Source organism: Eubalaena glacialis, chromosome X (genome assembly GCF_028564815.1).
Source record: "Eubalaena glacialis isolate mEubGla1 chromosome X, mEubGla1.1.hap2.+ XY, whole genome shotgun sequence".
NCBI lineage: Eukaryota > Metazoa > Chordata > Mammalia > Artiodactyla > Balaenidae > Eubalaena > Eubalaena glacialis.
The window spans coordinates 76,181,251-76,200,788 of NC_083736.1; the positions used below are offsets into that span (position 1 = coordinate 76,181,251).

General features: G+C 37.3%; 1 protein-coding gene across 12 annotated transcripts in view; it reads right to left on the reverse strand.

The window, feature by feature from the left end:
• Positions 1-19,538, reverse strand: part of RPS6KA6 (ribosomal protein S6 kinase A6) — a 199,663-nt gene that overhangs the window by 95,033 nt on the left and 85,092 nt on the right. For all 12 annotated transcript variants that reach the window (XM_061177704.1, XM_061177714.1, XM_061177703.1 and 9 more), the window contains one exon: positions 16,098-16,157. In XM_061177704.1, coding sequence (XP_061033687.1) covers positions 16,098-16,157 — 60 coding nt within the window. The remainder of the gene's footprint in view (positions 1-16,097; positions 16,158-19,538) is intronic.

Consider the following 19,538-nt stretch of genomic DNA (forward strand, 5'->3'; position numbering starts at 1 on the left):
AAGAGACCATTGTTTCGGGGTGCGCGAGAAGAGGGGATTCAGAGTACCGCCTAAACGATCTCCAGAGATGGGCGTGAGCCGCGGCTATCAGCGCGGACACCAGAGACAGGCATGAGACCCTAAGGCTGCTGCTGCAGCCACCAAGAAGCCTGTGTGCGAGCACAGGTCACTATCCACACCTCACCTCCCAGGAGCATGTGCAGCCCATCACTGCCAGGATCCAGTGATCCAGGGACAACTTCCCCGGGAGAACACACGGTGCACCTCAGGCTGTTGCAACGTTACTCCAGCCTCTGCCGCCACAGGCTCACCCCGCATTCCGCACCACTCCCTCCCCCCGACCTGTGTGAGCCAGAGCCCCTAATCAGCTGGTACTTTAACCCCGTCCTGTCTGAGAGAAGAACAGACGCCCTCAGGGGACCTACGCACAGAGGCAGGGCGAAATCCAAAGCTGAACCCCAGGAGCTGTGTGGACAAAGAAGAGAAAGGGAAATTTCTCCCAGCAGCCTCACGAGCAGCAGATTAAATCTCCACAATCAACTTGATGTACCCTGCATCTCTGGGATACCTGAATAGACAACGAATCATCCTAAAATTGAGGCAGTGGACTTTGGGAGCAACTGTAGACTTGGGGTTTGCTTTCTGCATCTAATTTGTTTCTGATTTTGTTTATCTTAGTTTAGTATTTAGAGCTTATTATCAATGGTAGATTTGGTTATTGATTTGGTTGCTCTCTTCCTTTTTAAAATTTTTTATATATAGATATATATATTTTTTTCCTTTTTCCCTTTTTGTGATGGTGTATGTGTATGCTTCTTTGTGTGATTTTCTCTGTATACCTTTGCTTTAACCATTTGCCCAAGGGTTCTGCCTGTCCATTTTTTTTATTACGTTTTAATTTTTTTTTAATTTTAATAACTTTTCAAAATTTTTATTTTAATAACTTTATTTTATTGTATTGTATTGTATATTTTTCTTTCTTTCTTTCTTTTTTTCTCCATTTTCTTCTGAGCCGTGTGGCTGACAGGGTCTTCGTGCTCCAGCCGGGTGTCAGGCCTGTAAGTCTGAGGTGGAGAGACCAGTGCAGGACATTAGTCCACCAGAAACCTCCCAGGTCTATGTAATATCAAATGGTGAAAGCTCTCCCAGAGATCACCATCTCAACGCTAAGACCCAGTTCTACTCAACGACCAGCAAGCTACAGTGCTGGACACCCTATGCCAAACAACTAGCAAAACAGGAACAAAACCCCACCCATTAGGAGAGAGGCTGCCTAAAATCATAATAAGGTTACAGACACCCAAAAAAAAAAACCACCGGACGTGGTCCTGCCCACCAGAAAGAAAGATCCAGCCTCATGCAGCAGAACACAGGAACCAGTCCCCTCCACAAGGAAGCCTACACATCCCACTGAACCAACCTTAGCCACTAGGAGCAGACACCAAAAACAAAGGGAACTATGAACCTGCAGCCTGCGAAAAGGAGACCCCAAACACAGTAAGGTAAGCAAAATGAGAAGACAGAGAAATACACAGCAGATGAAGGAGCAAGGTAAAAACCCACCAGACCAAACAAATGAAGAGGAAATAGACAGTCTACTTGAAAAAGAAATGAGAGTAATGATAGTAAAGATGATCCAAAATCTTAGAAACAGAATGGAGAAGCTACAACAAACGTTTAAAAAGGACCTAGAAGAACTAAAGAGCAAACAAACAATGATGAGCAACACAATAAATGAAATTTAAAATTCTCTAGAAGAAATCGATAGCAGAGTAACTGAGGCAGAAGAACGGATAAGTGACCTGGAAGATAAAACAGTGGAAATAACTACTGCAGAGCAGAAAAAGGAAAAAAAGAATAAAAATAATTGAGGACAGTCTCAGAGACCTCTGGGACAACATTAAACACACCAATATTCGAATTATAGGGGTCCCACAAGAAGAAGAGAAAAAGAAAGGGACTGAGAAAATATTTGAAGAGATTATAGTTGAAAACTTCCCTAATATGGGAAAGGAAATAGTCAATCAAGTCCAGGAAGTGCAGAGAGTCCCATACAGGATAAATCTAAGGAGAAACACTCCAAGACACATATTAAACAAACTATCAAAAATTAAATACAAAGAAAAAATATTAAAAGCAGCAAAGGAAAAACAAAAAGTAACATACAAGGGAATCCCCATAAGGTTAACAGCTGACCTTTCAGCAGAAACTCTGCAAGGCAGAAGGGAATGGCGGGACATATTTAAAGTGATGAAAGGGAAAAACATACAACCAAGATTACCCAGCAAGGATCTCGTTCAGATTCGACGGAAAAATTAAAACCTTGACAAACAAGCAAAAGCTAAGAGAATTCAGCAGCACCAAACCAGCTTTACAACAAATGCTAAAGGAACTTCTCTAGGCAGGAAACACAACAGAAGGAAAAGACCGACAATAACAAACCCAAAACAATTAAGAAAATGGTAATAGGAATATACATATCGATAACTACCTTAAACATAAATGGATTAAATGCTCCACCAAAAGACATAAACTGGACAAAAGGATAAAAAACAAGACCCGTATGTATGCTGTCTACAAGAGACCCACTTCAGATCTAGGGACACATACAGACTAAAAGTGAGGGGATGGAAAAAGTTATTCCATGCAAATGGAAACCAAAAGAAAGCTGGAGTAGCAACTTTCTCATATCAGACAAACTAGACTTTAAAATAAAGACTATTACAAGAGACAAAGAAGGACACTACCTAATCATCAAGGGATCAATCCAAGAAGAAGATATAAGAATTGTAAATATTTATGCACCCAACTTCGGAGCACCTCAATACATAAGAAAAATGCTAAGAGCCTTAAAAGGGGAAATTGACAATAACACAAGCATAGTAGGGGACTTTAACACCCCACTTTCACCAATGGACAGATCATCCAAAATGAAAAGAATAAGGAAACACAAGCTTTAAATGATACATTATACAAGATGCACTTAATTGATATTTATAAAACATTCCATCCAAAAACAACAGAATACACTTTCTTCTCAAGTACTTATGGAACATTCTCCAAAATAGATCATATCTTGGGTCACAAATCAAGCCTTGGTAAATTTAAGAAAATTGAATTCGTATCAAGTATTTTTTCCGACCATAACACTATGAGACTAGGTACCAATTGCAGGAAAAAAAACTGTAAAAAATACAAACACATGGAGGCTAAACAATCCACTACTAAATAAACAAGAGATCACTGAAGAAATCAAAGAAGAAAACAAAAAATACCTAGAAACAATTGACAATGAAAACATGACGACCCAAAACCTATGGGATTCACCAAAAGCAGTTCTAAGAGGGAACTCTATAGCAATACAATCCTACCTCAAGAAACAAGAAACATCTCAAATAAACAACCAAACCTTACAACTAAAGCAACTAGAGAAAGAAGAACAAAAAAAAGCCCCAAAGTTAGCAGAAGGAAAGAAATCATAAAGATCAGGTCAGAAATAAATGAAAGAGAAATGAAGAAAACAATAGCAAAGACAAATAAAACTAAATGCTGCTTCTTTGAGAAGATAAACAAAATTGATAAACCATTAGGCAGACTCATCAAGAAAAAAAGGGAGAAGACTCAAATCAATAGAATTAGAAATGAAAAATGAGAAGTAACAACTGACATGGCAGAAATACAAAGGAACATGAGAGATTACTACAAGCAACTCTATGCCAATAAAGTGGACAACCTGGAAGAAATGGACAAATTCTTAGAAAAGCACAACCATCTGAGACTGAACGCAGAAGAAATACAAAACATAAACAGACCAATCACAAGCACTGAAATTGAGACTGTGATTAAAAACCTTCCAACAAACAAAAGCCCAGGACCAGATGGCTTCACAGGCAAATTCTATCAAACATTTAGAGAAGAGTTAACACCTACCCTTCTCAAAATCTTCCAAAATAAACCAGAGGGAGGAACACTCCCAAACTCATTCTAGGAGGCCACCATCACCCTGATAACAAAACCAGACACAGATGTCACAAAGAAAGAAAACTACAGGCAAATAACACTGATGAACATAGATGCAAAAAACCTCAACAAAATACTAGCAAACAGAATCCCACAGCACATTAAGAGGATCAAACACCATGATCAAGTGGGGTGTATCCCAGGAATGCAAGCATTCTACAATATATGCAAATCAATCAATGTGATACAACATATTAACAAATTCAAGGAGAAAAACCATATGATCATCTCAATAGATGCAAAAAAAGCTTTTGACAAAATTCAACATCCATTTATGATAAGAACCCTCCAAAAGTAGGCATAGAGGGAACTTACCTCAACATAATAAAGGCCATATAAGACAAACCCACAGCCAACATCATTCACAATGGTCAAAAACTGAAACTGTGTCCTCTAAGATCAGGAAAAAGACAAGGCTGTCCACTCTCACCACTATTAATCAACATAGTTTTGGAAGTTTTAGCCACAGCGATCAGACAAGAAAAAGAAATAAAAGGAATCCAAATTGGAAAAGCAGAAGTAAAACTGTCACTGCTTGCAGATGACATGATACTATACATAGAGGATCCTAAAGGTGCTTCAGAAACCTACTAGACGTAATCAATGAATTTGGTAAAGTAGCAGGATACAAAATTAATGCACAGAAATCACTTGCATTCCTATACATTCATGATGAAAAATCTGAAAGAGAAATTAAGGAAACACTCCCATTTACCACTGCAACAAAAAGAATAAAATACCTAGGAATAAACCTATGTAAGGAGACAAAAGACCTCTATTTAGAAAACTAAAAGACACTGATGAAAGAACTTAAAGATGATACAAACAGGTGGAGAGATATACCATTTTCTTGGATTAGGAGAATCAACATTGTGAAAATGACTGTACTACCCAAAGCAATCTACAAATTCAATGAAATCCCTATCAAACTACCAATGGCATTTTTCACAGAAGTAGAACAAAAAATTCCACAATTTGTATGGAAACACAACAAACCCCAAATAGCCAAAGCAATCTTGAGGAAGAAAAATGAAGCTGCAGGAATCAGGCTCCCAGACTTTAGACTATACTACAAAGCTACAGTAATCAAGACAGTATGGTACTGGCACAAAAACAGAAATATACATCAATGAAACAGGATAGAAAGCCCAGAGATAAACCCACGCACATATGGTCACCTTATTTTTGAAAAAGGAGGCAAGAATATCCAATGAAGAATAGACAGCCTCTTCAATAAGTGGTCCTGGGAAAACTGGACAGCTACATATAAAAGAATGAAATTAGAACACTCCCTAAAACCATACACAAAAATAAACTCAAAATGGATTAAAGACCTAAATGTAACACCAGACAGTATAAAACTCTTAGAGGAAAACATAGGCGGAACACTGTCTGACATAAATCACAGCAAGATCCTTTTTGACCCACCTCCTAGAGAAATGGAAATAAAAACAAAAGTAAACAAATGGGACTTAATGAAACTTAAAAGCTTTTGAACAGCAAAGGAAAACATAGACAAGACAAAAAGTCAACCCTTAGAATGGGAGAAAATATTTTCAAATGAAGCAACTGACAAAGGAGTAATCTCCAAAATTTACCATCAGCTCATGTAGCTCAATATCAAAAAAAAAACAAACAACCCAATAAAAAAATGGACTGAAGACCTAAATAGACATTTCTCCAAAGAAGATATACAGATTGTCAACAAACACATGAACGGATGCTCAACATCACTAATCAGTAGAGAAATGCAAATCAAAACTACAATGAGGTATCACCTCACACCAGTCAGAATGGCCATCATCAAAAAATCTAGAAAAAAAAATCTACAAATAATAAATGCTGGAGAGGATGTGGAGAAAAGGGAACTATCTTGCACTGTTGGTGGGAATGTAAATTGATACAGCCACTATGGAGAACAGTATGGAGGTTCCTTAAAAAACTAAAAATAGAACTACCATAAGACCCAGCAATCCCACTACTGGGCATATACCCTGAGAAAATCATAATTCAAAAAGGGTCATGTATCACAGTGTTCATTGCAGCTCTATTTACAATAGCCAGGACATGGAAGCAACCTAAGTGTCCATCAACAGATGAATGGATAAAGAAGATGTGGCGCATATATACAATAGAATATTACTCAGCCATAAAAAGAAATGAAATTGAGTTATCTGTAGTAAGTTGGATGGACCTAGAGTCTGTCATGAAGAGTGAAGTCAGAAAGAGAAAAACAAATACCTTATGTTTACACATATATATGGAATCTAAAAAAAAAGTGCTTCTGAAAAACTTAGAGGGAGGACAGGAATAAAGACACAGACGTAGTGAATGTACTTGAGGACATGGGGAGGGGGAAGGGTAAGCTGGAATGAAGTGAGAGAGTGGCATGGACAAATATATACTATCAAATGTAAACTAGATAGCTAGTGGGAAGCAGCTACATAGCACAGGGAGATCAGCTCAGTGCTTTGTGACCACCTAGAAGGGTGGGATAGGGAGGGTGGGAGGGAGAAGCAAGAGGGAGGAGATATGGGGATATATGTATATGTACAGCTGATTCACTTTGTTATAAAGCAGAAACTAACACACCATTGTAAAGCAATTATACTGCAATAAAGTTGTTTAAAAAAAAGATATAGCCACTCTCTGCAACAAACACACACACACAAAAGTAAATATAAATGGGTCATAAGCTACCAAATATAAGATACCTATGCTTATTTTGACAATGTAAAAAATTAACTCATTTCAGTCATCTACTAAAGAAGAATCGTAACATATTTTTTCTTACCTGGACAGTGTTCGGGGAAGTATGGGACCAAGTGGTGAAATATGATATCAGGTATCTTTTATCAGTGACCTATTACTGAATGCTTACCAAATGTGAAGGCTGTCTTGGGAGATGGAAAAATTCCTCATAACAAATCTAGACATATTAAAATCATATTAACTATAATTCAGCTTTGCTAATCATACGCTATATATATGGAGAGTGGGAAGCATTTTATTTAATTTTGCTTGTTTTAATTGAAGAAATCAAATGGCCATGAAAGTCTAAAGTGACAATAATTTCGATGGAGCAGACTGGTTATCTAAAACAGTCAATCACAAAGCAGCATCAGGCCAGGATAGGCAATACGTAAATTTCAAATTTAAACAATACTGCTTTAAAGAATCTATGCATCATAGAGCAGTCTCTACAATCCACCATTACATAAAAAAATAAAATAAAAACAAAGCCACCCACAAAACAACACACAGCTGCCAGCATCACATTGGAATAGGCAACCACAACCAGAAAAATAAATAAATAAAAACAAATCCTATATATGAAAATATTAAAAAGGGGGAAGATAAATTTATATGGTTGAGAAACTCTTGGGATTAGGAACCAAGATGGCAGAGTAAAAGAACGTGCTCTCACTCCGTCATGCGAGAACACCAGAATCACAACTAGCTGTTGGACAATCATCGACACGAAGACACTGGAACTCACCAAAAAAGATACCCCACATCCAAAGACAAAGGAGAAGCCACAGTGAGATGGTAGGAGGGGCGCAATCACAGTAAAATCAAATCCCATAACTGGTGGGTGGGTGACTCACAGACTGGAGAACACTTATACCGCAAAAGTCCACCCACTGGACTGAAGGATCTGAGCCCCACGTCAGGCTTCCCAACCTGGGGGTCCAGCAACGGGAGGAGGAATTCCTAGAGAATCAGACTTTGAAGGCTAATGGGATTTGATTGAAGGACTTCGACAGGACTGGGGGAAACAGAGACTCCACTCTTGGAGGGCACACACAAAGTAGTGTGCGCATCGGGACCCAGGGGAAGGAGCAGTGACCCCAGGGGACACTGAAACACACCAACCTGCTAGTGTTGGAGGGTCTCCTGCAGAGGCGGGGGGTGGTTGTGGCTCACCGTGGGGACAAGGACACTGGCAGCAGAAGCTCTGGGAAGTACCCCTTGGCGTGAGCCCTCCCAGAGTCAGCCATTAGCCCCACCAAAGAGCCCAGGGAGGCTCCAGTGTTGGGTTGCCTCAGGCCAAACAACCAACAGGGAGGGGACCCAGCCCCACCTATCAGCAGTCAAGTGGATTAAAGTTTTACTGAGCTCTGCCCACCAGAACAACAGTCAGCTCTACCCACCACCAGTCCCTCTCATCAGGAAACTTGCACAAGCCTCTTAGGTAGCCTCATCCACCAGAGGGCAGACAGCAGAAACAAGAAGAACTACAATCCTGCAGCCTGTGGAACAAAAACCACATTCACACAAAGATAGACAAGATGAAAAGGCAGAGGGCTATGTACCAGATGAAGGAACAAGATAAAACCCCAGAAAAACAACTAAATGAAGTGGAGATAGGCAACCTTCCAGAAAAAGAATTCAGAATAATGATAGTGAAGATGATCCAGGACCTTGGAAAAAGAATGGAGGCAAAGATCGAGAAGATGCAAGAAATGTTTAACAAAGACCTAGAAGAATTAAAGAACAAACAAACAGAGATGAACAATACAATAACTGAAATGAAAATTATACTAGAAGGAATCAATAGCAGAATTACTGAGGCAGAAGAACGGATAAGTGACCTGGAAGACACAATGGTGGAATTCACTGCTGCAGAACAGAATAAAGAAAAAAGAATGAAAAGAAAAGAAGACAGTCCAGGAGATCTCTGGGACAACATTAAACACAACAACATTCGCATTATACGGGTCCCAGAAGGAGAAGAGAGAGAGAAAGGACCCGAGAAAATATTTAAAGAGATTTTAGTAGAAAACTTCCCTAACATGGGAAAGGAAATAGCCACCGAAGTCCAGGAAGCACAGAGAGTCCCATACAGGATAAACTCAAGGAGAAACACACCGAGACACATAGTAATCAAATTTGCAAATATTAAAGACAAAGAAAAATTATTGAAAGCAGCAAGGGAAAAACAACAAATAACATACAAGGTAACTCCCATAAGGTTAACAGCTGATTTTTCAGCACAAACTCTACAAGCCAGAGGGAAGTGGAATGATATACTTCAAGTGATGAAAGGGAAGAACCTACAACCAAGATTACTCTACCCAGCAAGGATCTCATGCAGATTCGATGGAGAAATCAAAAGCTTTACAGACAAGCAAAAGCTAAGAGAATTCAGCACTACCAAACCAGCTCTACAACAAACGCTAAAGGAACTTCTCTAAGTGGGGAACACAAGAGAAGAAAAGGACCTACAAAAACAAACCCACAACAATTAAGAAAATCGTCAAAGGAACCTACATATCGATAATTACCTTAAACGTGAATGGATTAAATGCTCCAACCAAAAGACACAGGCTTGCTGAATGGATAGAAAAACAAGACCCATCTATATGCTGTCTACAAGAGACGCACTTCAGATGTAGGGACACATACAGACTAAAAGGGAGGGGATGGAAAAAGATATTCCATGCAAATGGAAATCAAAAGAAAGCTGGAGTAGCAATACTCATATCAGATAAAATAGACGTTAAAATAAAGAATGTTACAAGAGACAAGGAAGGACACTACATAATGATCAAGGGATCAATCCAAGAAGAGGATGTAACAATTATAAATATACATGCACCCAACACAGGAGCACCTCAATACATGAGGCAACTGCTAACAGCTATAAAAGAGGAAATCGACAGTAACACAATAATAGTGGGGGACTTTAACACCTCACTTACACCAATGGACAGATCATCCAAAATGAAAATAAATAAGGAAACAGAGGTTTTAAATGACACAATAGACGAGACAGATTTAATTGATATCTATAGGACATTCCACCCAAAAACAGCAGGTTACACTTTCTTCTCAAGTGCGCACGGAACATTCTCCAGGATACATCACATCTTGGGTCACAAATCAAGCCTCAGTAAATTTAAGAAAATTGAAATCATATCAAGCACATATGGTCATATCTGACCACAACGCCATGAGATTAGAAATTAATTACAGGGAAAAAATCGTAACAAACACAAACATATGGAGGCTAAACAATACGTTACTAAATAACCAAGAAATCACTGAAGAAATCAAAGAGGAAATCAAAAGATACCTAGAGACAAATGACAATGAAAACACGACGATCCAAAACCTATGGGATGCAGCAAAAGCAGTTCTAAGAGGGAAGTTTATAGCTATACAAGCCTACCCCAGGAAACAAGAAGAATCTCAAACAATCTAACGTTACACCTAAAGGAACTAGAGAAAGAAGAACAAACAAAACACAAAGTTAGCAGAAAGAAAGAAATCATAGAGATCACAGCAGAAATAAATGAAATGGAAACAAAGAAAACAATAGCAAAGATCAATAAACCTAAAAGCTTGTTCTTTGAGAAGATAAACCAAATTGATAAACCATTAGCCAGACTCATCAAGAAAAAGAGGGAGAGGACTCAAATCAATAAAATTAAAAATGAAAAAGGAGAAGTTACAACAGACACCGCAGAAATACAAAGCATCCTAAGAGACTACTACAAGCAACTCTATGCCAATAAAATGGACAACCTGGAAGAAATGGACAGATTCTTAGAAATGCACAACCTTCCGAGACTGAACCAGGAAGAAATAGAAAATATGAACAGACCAATCACAAGCACTGAAATTGAAACTGTGATTAAAAATCTTCCAACAAACAAAAGCCCATGACCAGATGGCTTCACAGGTGAATTCTATCAAACAATTAGACAAGAGCTAACACCCATCCTTCTCAAACTCTTCCAAAAAACTGCAGAGGAAGGAACACTCCCATACTCATTCTATGAGGCCATCATCACCCTGATACCAAAACCAGACAAAGATACTACAAAAAAAGAAAATTACAGACCAATATCACTGATGAATATAGATGCAAAAATCATCAACAAAATACTAGCAGACAGATTCCAACAACACATTAAAAGGATCATACACCATGATCAAGTGGGATTTATCCCAGGGATGCAAGGATTCTTCAGTATATGTAAATCAATCAATGTGATAAACCATATTAACAAATTGAAGAATAAAAACCATATGATCATCTCAATAGATGCAGAAAAAGCTGTTGACAAAATTCAACACACGTTTATGATAAAAACTCTCCAGAAATTGGCATAGAGGGAACCTAACTCAACATATTAAAGGCCATATAGGAAAAACCCACAGCAAACATCATTCCCAATGGTGAAAAACTGAAAGCATTTCCTCTAAGATCAGGAACAAGACAAGGATGTCCACTCTCACCACTATTATTCAACATAGTTTTGGAAGTTCTAGCCACAGCAATCAGAGAAGAAAAAGAAATAAAAGGAATACAAATTGGAAAAGAAGAAGTAAAACTGTCACTGTTTGCAGATGACATGATACTATACATAGAGAATCCTAAAACTGCCACCAGAAAACTACTAGAGCTAATCAATGAATTTGGTAAAGTTGCAGGATACAAAATTTATGCACAGAAATCTCTTGCATTCCTATACACCAATGATGAAAAATCTGAAAGAGAAATTAAGGAAACGCTCCCATTTACCATAGCAACAAAAAGAATAAAATACCTAGGAATAAACCTACCTAGGGAGACAAAAGACCTGTATGCAGAAAACTATAAGACACTGACGAAAGAAATTAAAGATGATACCAACAGGCGGAGAGATATACCATGTTCTTGGATTGGAAGAATCAATATTGTGAAAATGACTATACTACCCAAAGAAATCTACAGATTCAATGCAATCCCTATCAAATTACCAAAGGCATTTTTTACGGAACTAGAACAAAAAAATCTTAAAATTTGTATGGAGACACAGAAGACCCCGAATAGCCAAAACAGTCTTGAAGGAAAAAAATGGAGCTGGAGGAATCAGACTCCCTGACTTCAGACTATACTACAAAGCTACAGTAATCAAGACAATATGGTACTGGCACAAAAACAGAAATATAGATCAATGGAACAAGATAGAAAGGCCAGAGGTAAACCCACACACCTCTGGTCAACTAATCTATGAGAAAGGAGGCAAGGATATACAATGGAGAAAAGACAGTCTCTTCAATAAGTGGTGCTGGGAAAACTGGACAGGTACATGTAAAAGTATGAAATTAGAACACTCCCTAATACCATACACAAAAATAAACTCAAAATGGATTAGAGACCTAAATATAAGACCAGACAATATAAAACTCTTAGAGGAAAACATAGGAAGAACACTCTCTGACATAAATCACAGCAAGATCTTTTTTGATCCACCTCCTACAGTAATGGAAATAAAAACAAAAATAAACAAATGGGATCTAATGGAACTTCAAAGCTTTTGCACAGCAAAGGAAACCATAAACAAGATGAAAAGACAACCCTCAGAATGGGAGAAAATATTTGCAAACGAATGAATGGACAAAGGATTAATCTCCAAAATATATAAACAGCTCATGCAGCTCAATAGTAAAAAACCAAAAACTCAATCCAAAAACGGGCAGAAACGTAAATAGATATTTCTCCAAAGAAGACATACAGATGGCCAAGAAGCACATAAAAAGCTGCTCAACATCACTAATTATTAGAGAAATGCAAATCAAAACTACAATGAGGTATCACCTCACACTGGTCAGAATGGCCATCATCAAAATCTACAAACAGTAAATGCTGGAGAGGGTGTGGAGAAAAGGGAACCCTCTTGCACTGCTGGTGGGAATGTAAATTGATACAGCCACTACGGAGAACAGTATGGAGGTTCCTTAATAAACTAAAAATAGAATTACCATATGATCCAGCAATCTCACTACTGGGCATATACCCAGAGAAAACCGTAATTCAAAAAGACACATGCACCCCAATGTTCATTGCAGCACTATTTACGATAGCCAAGTCACGGAAGCAACCTAAATGCCCATCAACAGACAAATGGATAAAGAAGATGTGGTACATATATACAATGGAATATTACTCAGCCATAAAAAAGAACGAAATTGGGTGATTTGTTGAGACGTGGATGGATCTAGAGACTGTCATACAGAGTGAAGTAAGTCAGAAAGAGAAAAACAAATATCGTATATTAACACATATATGTGGAACCTAGAAAAATGGTACAGATGAACCAGTTTGCAGGGCAGAAATTGAGACACAGATATAGAGAACAAACGTATGGACACCAAAGGGGGAAAGTGGCAGGGGGATGGGGGTGGGGGTGTGATGAATTGGGCGATTGGGATTGACATGTATACACTGATGTGTATAAAATTGATGAGTAATAAGGACCTGCTGTATAAAAAAATAAATAAAATAAAATTCGAAAAGTAAAAAAAAATAAATGACCCCAATGCTCAAAATGACCCCAACTCTGGCCACACACTAAGCCCTGACACCAGGCACAGGGTGAGGTTTAACCCCAGTGGCAGACAAGCCCTAAATCTTAGTAGTCCCTGGCCATTTGCTCAGGCCTCAAATTCTCCCATGAACCCAGTCCTTCATGTGGAAAATTAAGCCTCTCTAGCCCTGCTACAGATCCCAAACTTAGCCCTACTCTCCGAAACTTTCCCTACAAAAATCCCACCAGGTTTTCTAAGGATTCTTACTACTAGAATCTAGAGGCACAAGAAAACAGATGGACTAAACAGATGGGAAAGTCCCCCGAGTGGTAAGGTTGTTGATGCTGGAAGGTCCCTTAGAGAGCATCCCACCTCACCCCCTCATTTTACAGCCAGGCCCAGAGAAGTTAATAAGTAACTTGTTCAAGGTCACACAGTGAGTCCACAGCAGAACCAGAATGGGAACCCAGGCCTCCTCTCAATCCAGTGTTTTCTCTGTCCTGCCTCGCTCAGAGAGAGTAGGGAGCATCTCTCATCTGGTAAAACAGCTCCCAGAATTTCCTTTGGGAACCCACTTTTCCCCTGTTCTCTACCCAGGATTTTGGTCAAATCCAATCCACGCAGCACCAAGTATTCCCATGGCCCCGTGATCAGTTGTGGGCTAGACTCAGGAGCCAGGCGAGGCAAGGCAAAAAAGTTAAAAAATAAAATAAAATTTATATGGTTAGTGTTTCTTATCACCCAGATCATTTAACTGACACAAAATGAATATCTGAACTCTCACACAGCAGAAATACGTAATGCTTTAAGTCCCAATAACGCAGGCCACAAATTAAATCAAATCCTTGGAAGTGATTCTAGGTTTCTTATTCTGCAAAACTTTAGATTCCCCTTTCTAGCCACTGAAGTTGACTGCCTAATGTAAATCACATTAACATCGAGCACTATATTTTTACTGTCTTTCCATTAAAACTGTACTTCTTGGCTGATTTTTTAAGATTAATTTTTATTGGAGTATAGTTGATTTGCAATGCTGTGTTAGTTTCTGCTGTACAGCAAAGTGAATCAGTTATACATATACATACATCTACTACTTTTTAGATTCTTTTCCCATATAGGTCATTACAGAGCATTGAGTAGAGTTCCCTGTGCTATACAGTAGGTTCTTATTAGTTATCTATTTTATATATAGTAGTGTGTATATGTCAATCCCAATCTCCCAATTTATCCCTCCCCCCTTCCCCTTTGGTAACCATAAGTTTGTTTTCTACATCTGTGACTCTGTTTTGTAAATAAGTTCATTTGTACCATCATTTTTTTTATTAAAGTTAGAAAAGTAAATATTTAACAAAAACCCTATGTATATGTCTATGTGTTTACATTGGCTACACATGTACACATACATACATACACACACACATTTTTTTTTCCTCCTGTGCTGTGGGGCATGGTATTTCCCTGTTAATTTATTAATACTGAAATACACACTTCCCCATTGCCTTTGTATTTCCTTACACTCTATCGTTTATAAACTAGCAACATAAATATTACTATGCCTTAGCGCGTATGATCTGCAGATAAAGCTCTAGATGATTTTGATAGAAGTTTACATTTAATTACATTCAAAATTAACATAAAAGCTATTATGTAAATTACAAAAGCTAAAATGACAACATTTTACATCCCATCTTGTTAATCAGAACTGAGATTATTGTTACAACGTCAGTATCTGCAGAGAAAGTTGATTTTTACATAGGACATTTCAAAGGAGAGTATTGGACAAACCCAATTTTAATCTCTCTGCTGGTTCCTATCTGAGAAAAATTCACTTTAACCGGTTTCAGGGGGAAAATAAAGACATGAAGGATGATTTTATCCACAACTAAATAAGAAAAGAACAGTGCTTTCCTTATTTTCCACTTCTTTGCATCTACACAATACACAACTGACCTAACATGAGGCACACTGGGTCATTAAGCCTTGATTCTGCTACTTGTTAGTTTTATGGCCTAGTATAAATCATAATAACCTCTACAGGTCTCAGTAGACTTATCTATACAATGAAGGTATTATAGAATACTATCTCTGAGGCTCCTTCCAGGTTTAAACAAAATCTACAATTCTATGAAAATATCTATAGAAATGATAATCAAAATAACAACATCGATGGGGATGTCTACTTCAGTCAGACCCTCCCTAAAATCTTAAGAACTCTCTTCTGTATAACTAGATCTTGTAAAACGGGAGACTAGGATTACAGGCCTTGCATAGAATGGCCTGCCTAATAGCTAAGCAGTCTTTTAAACCAGTTAGAAATTTCTGAAATAATTTACATGCAGTCCTTTTTGAAAGCCAGGAAATAGATTTTAAATGACCTCAATTTATCCTTTTAGTTAAATATTTTCTCATTAGATCTCCTTTCTACCCTAAAGTTGAAGACAGTCTTATTTAATTCAGAGGATTCTATATTTAAATAATCCAGTTACTCATATACTGGTAATAAAAACTTCATCCATTACACTTAAAATGGGTAAATTTCATGGCATGCAAATTATGCCCCAATAAAGTTGTTAAAAAAAAACTTTATGGATAAGAATTTCTGGCAAGAAAATCTGGCCTATATTTTGAACTGTTGCCGTTTTATTAATAATTGGATTTGCTTATTAACTTACCTAAATACATTTATTTAATTGACAGAAGATTTTCTCCTTTCACATTATTCTCTTTCCTTATAGTCTAAAAATGTAGCTTAATAAGTTAACATGAGTACTTACTTGGCAAGAATCTGCTTCTCCCTCTTCCATTGGCTCATCAACCATTTTAAGACCATTCACCTGAAAAATATTGTTCAAAAACTGAAGTTCAAGAGTAATAGAACAAGAGTAGTAACTAAGAAAAATATAACCCTAGGCACTGCCCTTCACAATTTAACAAGATCCACACTTACTGAAACACAAAAGGACAAAGGACACATAGAAGGTACTTAAAAAAGGAACATTATTAATATGATTTCCAGATTGTCTTTGAAAATCCTTGAATTTCAGAGCTGTGTATTTCATTTCATATTGTTTAGAGCTTTGCTATGGTGAATGAACATACACTAAACATATGACATGTATACATTCACTAGGACTGTCCCGAACCAAATATTTATGAGACAGGAAAAATACCACAGAGGAAATTTATTGTGAGGATATATTCAAAGCAAATTAGGATGGGAAGAGTTTCATATAATTGCACTGTTGTGAATTCCTTTCCTTTCGATCAGTTCAATTAAAATTTGAGTTACTCTACAGAAGAAATAATAAACTATAGGAGAAAAATATAAATGGCCATGGAAACAAAATTATTTCAAAATACAAAGCTTAGTGGGTAATAATACTCTTCAAGCAATACTTCAGGAAGGAGTAAGCGTAGAGAACTTAGATCAAGGGTCTGCAAGCTGTAGCCCATGGGCCAAATCTGGCCCGCTGTTTTTATAAATAATATTTTACTGGAACACAGACACATCCATTTGTTTCCATATTATCTATGGCTGCTTTCTCACTTCAACAGCAGAGTTGAACAGTTGACAGAGAACCTATGCCTGTAAAGCCTAAAATATTTACTATTTGGCCCTTAACAGAAAGTCTGCCAACCACTGATCTAAGATGTTTGAAAATTAAGCAACAGCAAGATGGTCTAAATTTTACCACTGTCTATTTATGAATCCACAGAAAATTTTTAAAATATTAAAAAAGAAAGAGAGAAGAAAAAAGTAAATTAAATAGAGCTTCTGGTGACAGCCAAGATGGAATAAGACTATCTCTCCTCTGATTATTAACTAAAAACTTTGGACAAAACACAAAAAGCAACTACCTGAGGACTCCGAAAACTAAATAATAGCAAGCAGATTAGGAAGGGAAATCAAAATTTGAATAGTAACTAGTACTCTGGTGAGTTTCTTGGGTTTATTTTTCACCTTTATCTCTTGATTTTGACCCAAGGAGAGACTGAGTCATGGAACGCCTGTATGAACAAAATTTCCAAGAGAAATCCCACTTTCTAAACAGAGGACCAGAAAAAGACACACTTTTGAGCTGGTGAGCATAAGGAGAACCCTAATTTTTCTTTCTTTCCCACTTTTTTTCCCTTTTTTGACTGCCATTCCTGCTCCAAGGCAAGCCTCATTCATGAGAAAACCTCTCTCTCTGGTCAGAGGAACCAGAAAAAGAGGCTCATATAAGAATAGTATGGGGGGTAATCCCTGTTGTTGTTTTTTTCACTCTCTCCTTCACTTCACCCCAACAGGCAGCCCCAACAGTGCAAAGCTACGTAACAGCATGAAAGGCTAAGACTATGAGAGAAATTCAAATTTCTGGTCAGAGGAACAAGAATAAAAGGTCCATGTCAACTGGAGAATCCGTAGAGGAAATCATGGAGGAGATCAAATGGGAAAAGGATATTCCCTAATTCTGTGTATGAACAGACACAGTCCTGGCCTCAACAGCAAACTGCACATGTGTGGAATAGAACCAAAGAAGTCTAACAAAGGCTTTGAAAATGGAACTGCAATATCAATCACTGTTCAAGTCTCAGACTAAACCACTGACTTAGCACAGGCACTAAGTGGCAAATGCAGGGTGCTGACCCAAACACTCTGAAAACATATTTAACATTGGAACCATCATCCAGAGAGGGAGAGATAAAACTTGGGAGTCTGAACCTAACCACACAGACTGCTTGCTGAAACAATCAAAATCAGCAGGTATCAATTCCAGGACAACTCCAATGTTGAAACAGCTAACAAGGACTTTAAGCAGCTATTATAACTATGCTCTTTTGGGTGAAAATAAACACACTTGAATGGGAAGATTAAAAGTTATAGGCAGAGAAAAAGAAACTATAAAAAAAATCAAATGTAAATAACTTTAAAACTAAAAATTACAATGTATGAAATATTTTTAAAATACTGGATGGGCTCAATAAAAGACTGGAGATGGCAGAGGAAATAATAAATGAAGACAGATCAATAGAAATTAACCAATATGAAGAAGAGAGTGAAAATGATTAAAAGCAAATGAACAGAGTCTTAGAGACATGTGGAACAATATCAGAAGATCTAAAATCTATATCATTAACATCACAGAAAAAGAAAACAGTAATACAGAAAAAATTAAATAAATAATGGCAATTCAATTCACATAAAATGTTAAGAGGAAAGTCTGTAGAGACAGAAAGTAAATCAGTGGTTCCTTAGGGCTGGGGGATGAGGAGATGGGGGTGATAGCTAAAACTAAAGTAAAATCTTTCTATTTGATGTGACAAAGAAGTTCTAAAATTGACTGTGGTGATAGTTGTACATATTTGTGAATACTGTATACTAAGTATACACAAGGTTGTCCATTTTAAATGGCTGAATTATGTGGCATGTGAATTATGTTTCAATAAAGCTATTTTTTTAAAAAGGCTGAGAATTTCCCAAATTTGGTGAAAAATATAAATTTACAGTTTTAAGAAGCTCAGTGAAACCCAAAAAGTATAAAATTAAAGAAAGCCACCTCAAGACATAACTGAATTAAACTACTCTAAATCAGAAGAAAAAAGGAAAAAGTTTTGAAAGTAATGAGAGAAAAACACATTACATAGACATCAACTTAAATAACTGCAGACTTCTTATGAGAAATCATGGAGGTCAGAAACCAGTAGGAGAATATTTACCTGAGATAAATGGAAACTTATGTTAACACAAAAATCTCTATACATGAATGTGTATAGCAGCTTTGTTCATAACTTTTTTGGAAACATTCCAGATGTCCTTCAACGTGGAGAAAGAATAGAATACTACTCATCAATAAAAAGGAAAAGACTATTGATACTTGTAACAACATGGATAAATTTTAAATGCATTGTGCTGACAAAGAATCCAAACCCAAAAGGCTAAATATTGTATGATTACATGTATATGACACTGAAAAAATGCTATAGGGAAAGAATTCATATCACTGGTTTCCAGGGGAAGGGGAGAGAGGAAGGGGGAATACTATCCAGCAATGAAAAGGAATGATCTATTGATATATTCAACAACATGGGTGAATCTCAAATACATTATATAGTAAATGGGAAAAATCAGCCTCAAAAGGCTACATACTGTATGATTCCATTTATAGGACATTCTGGAAAAGGTAAAACTATAAGGCATGGAGAAGGGATTAGCAGTTGTCAGAGGTTAGGCC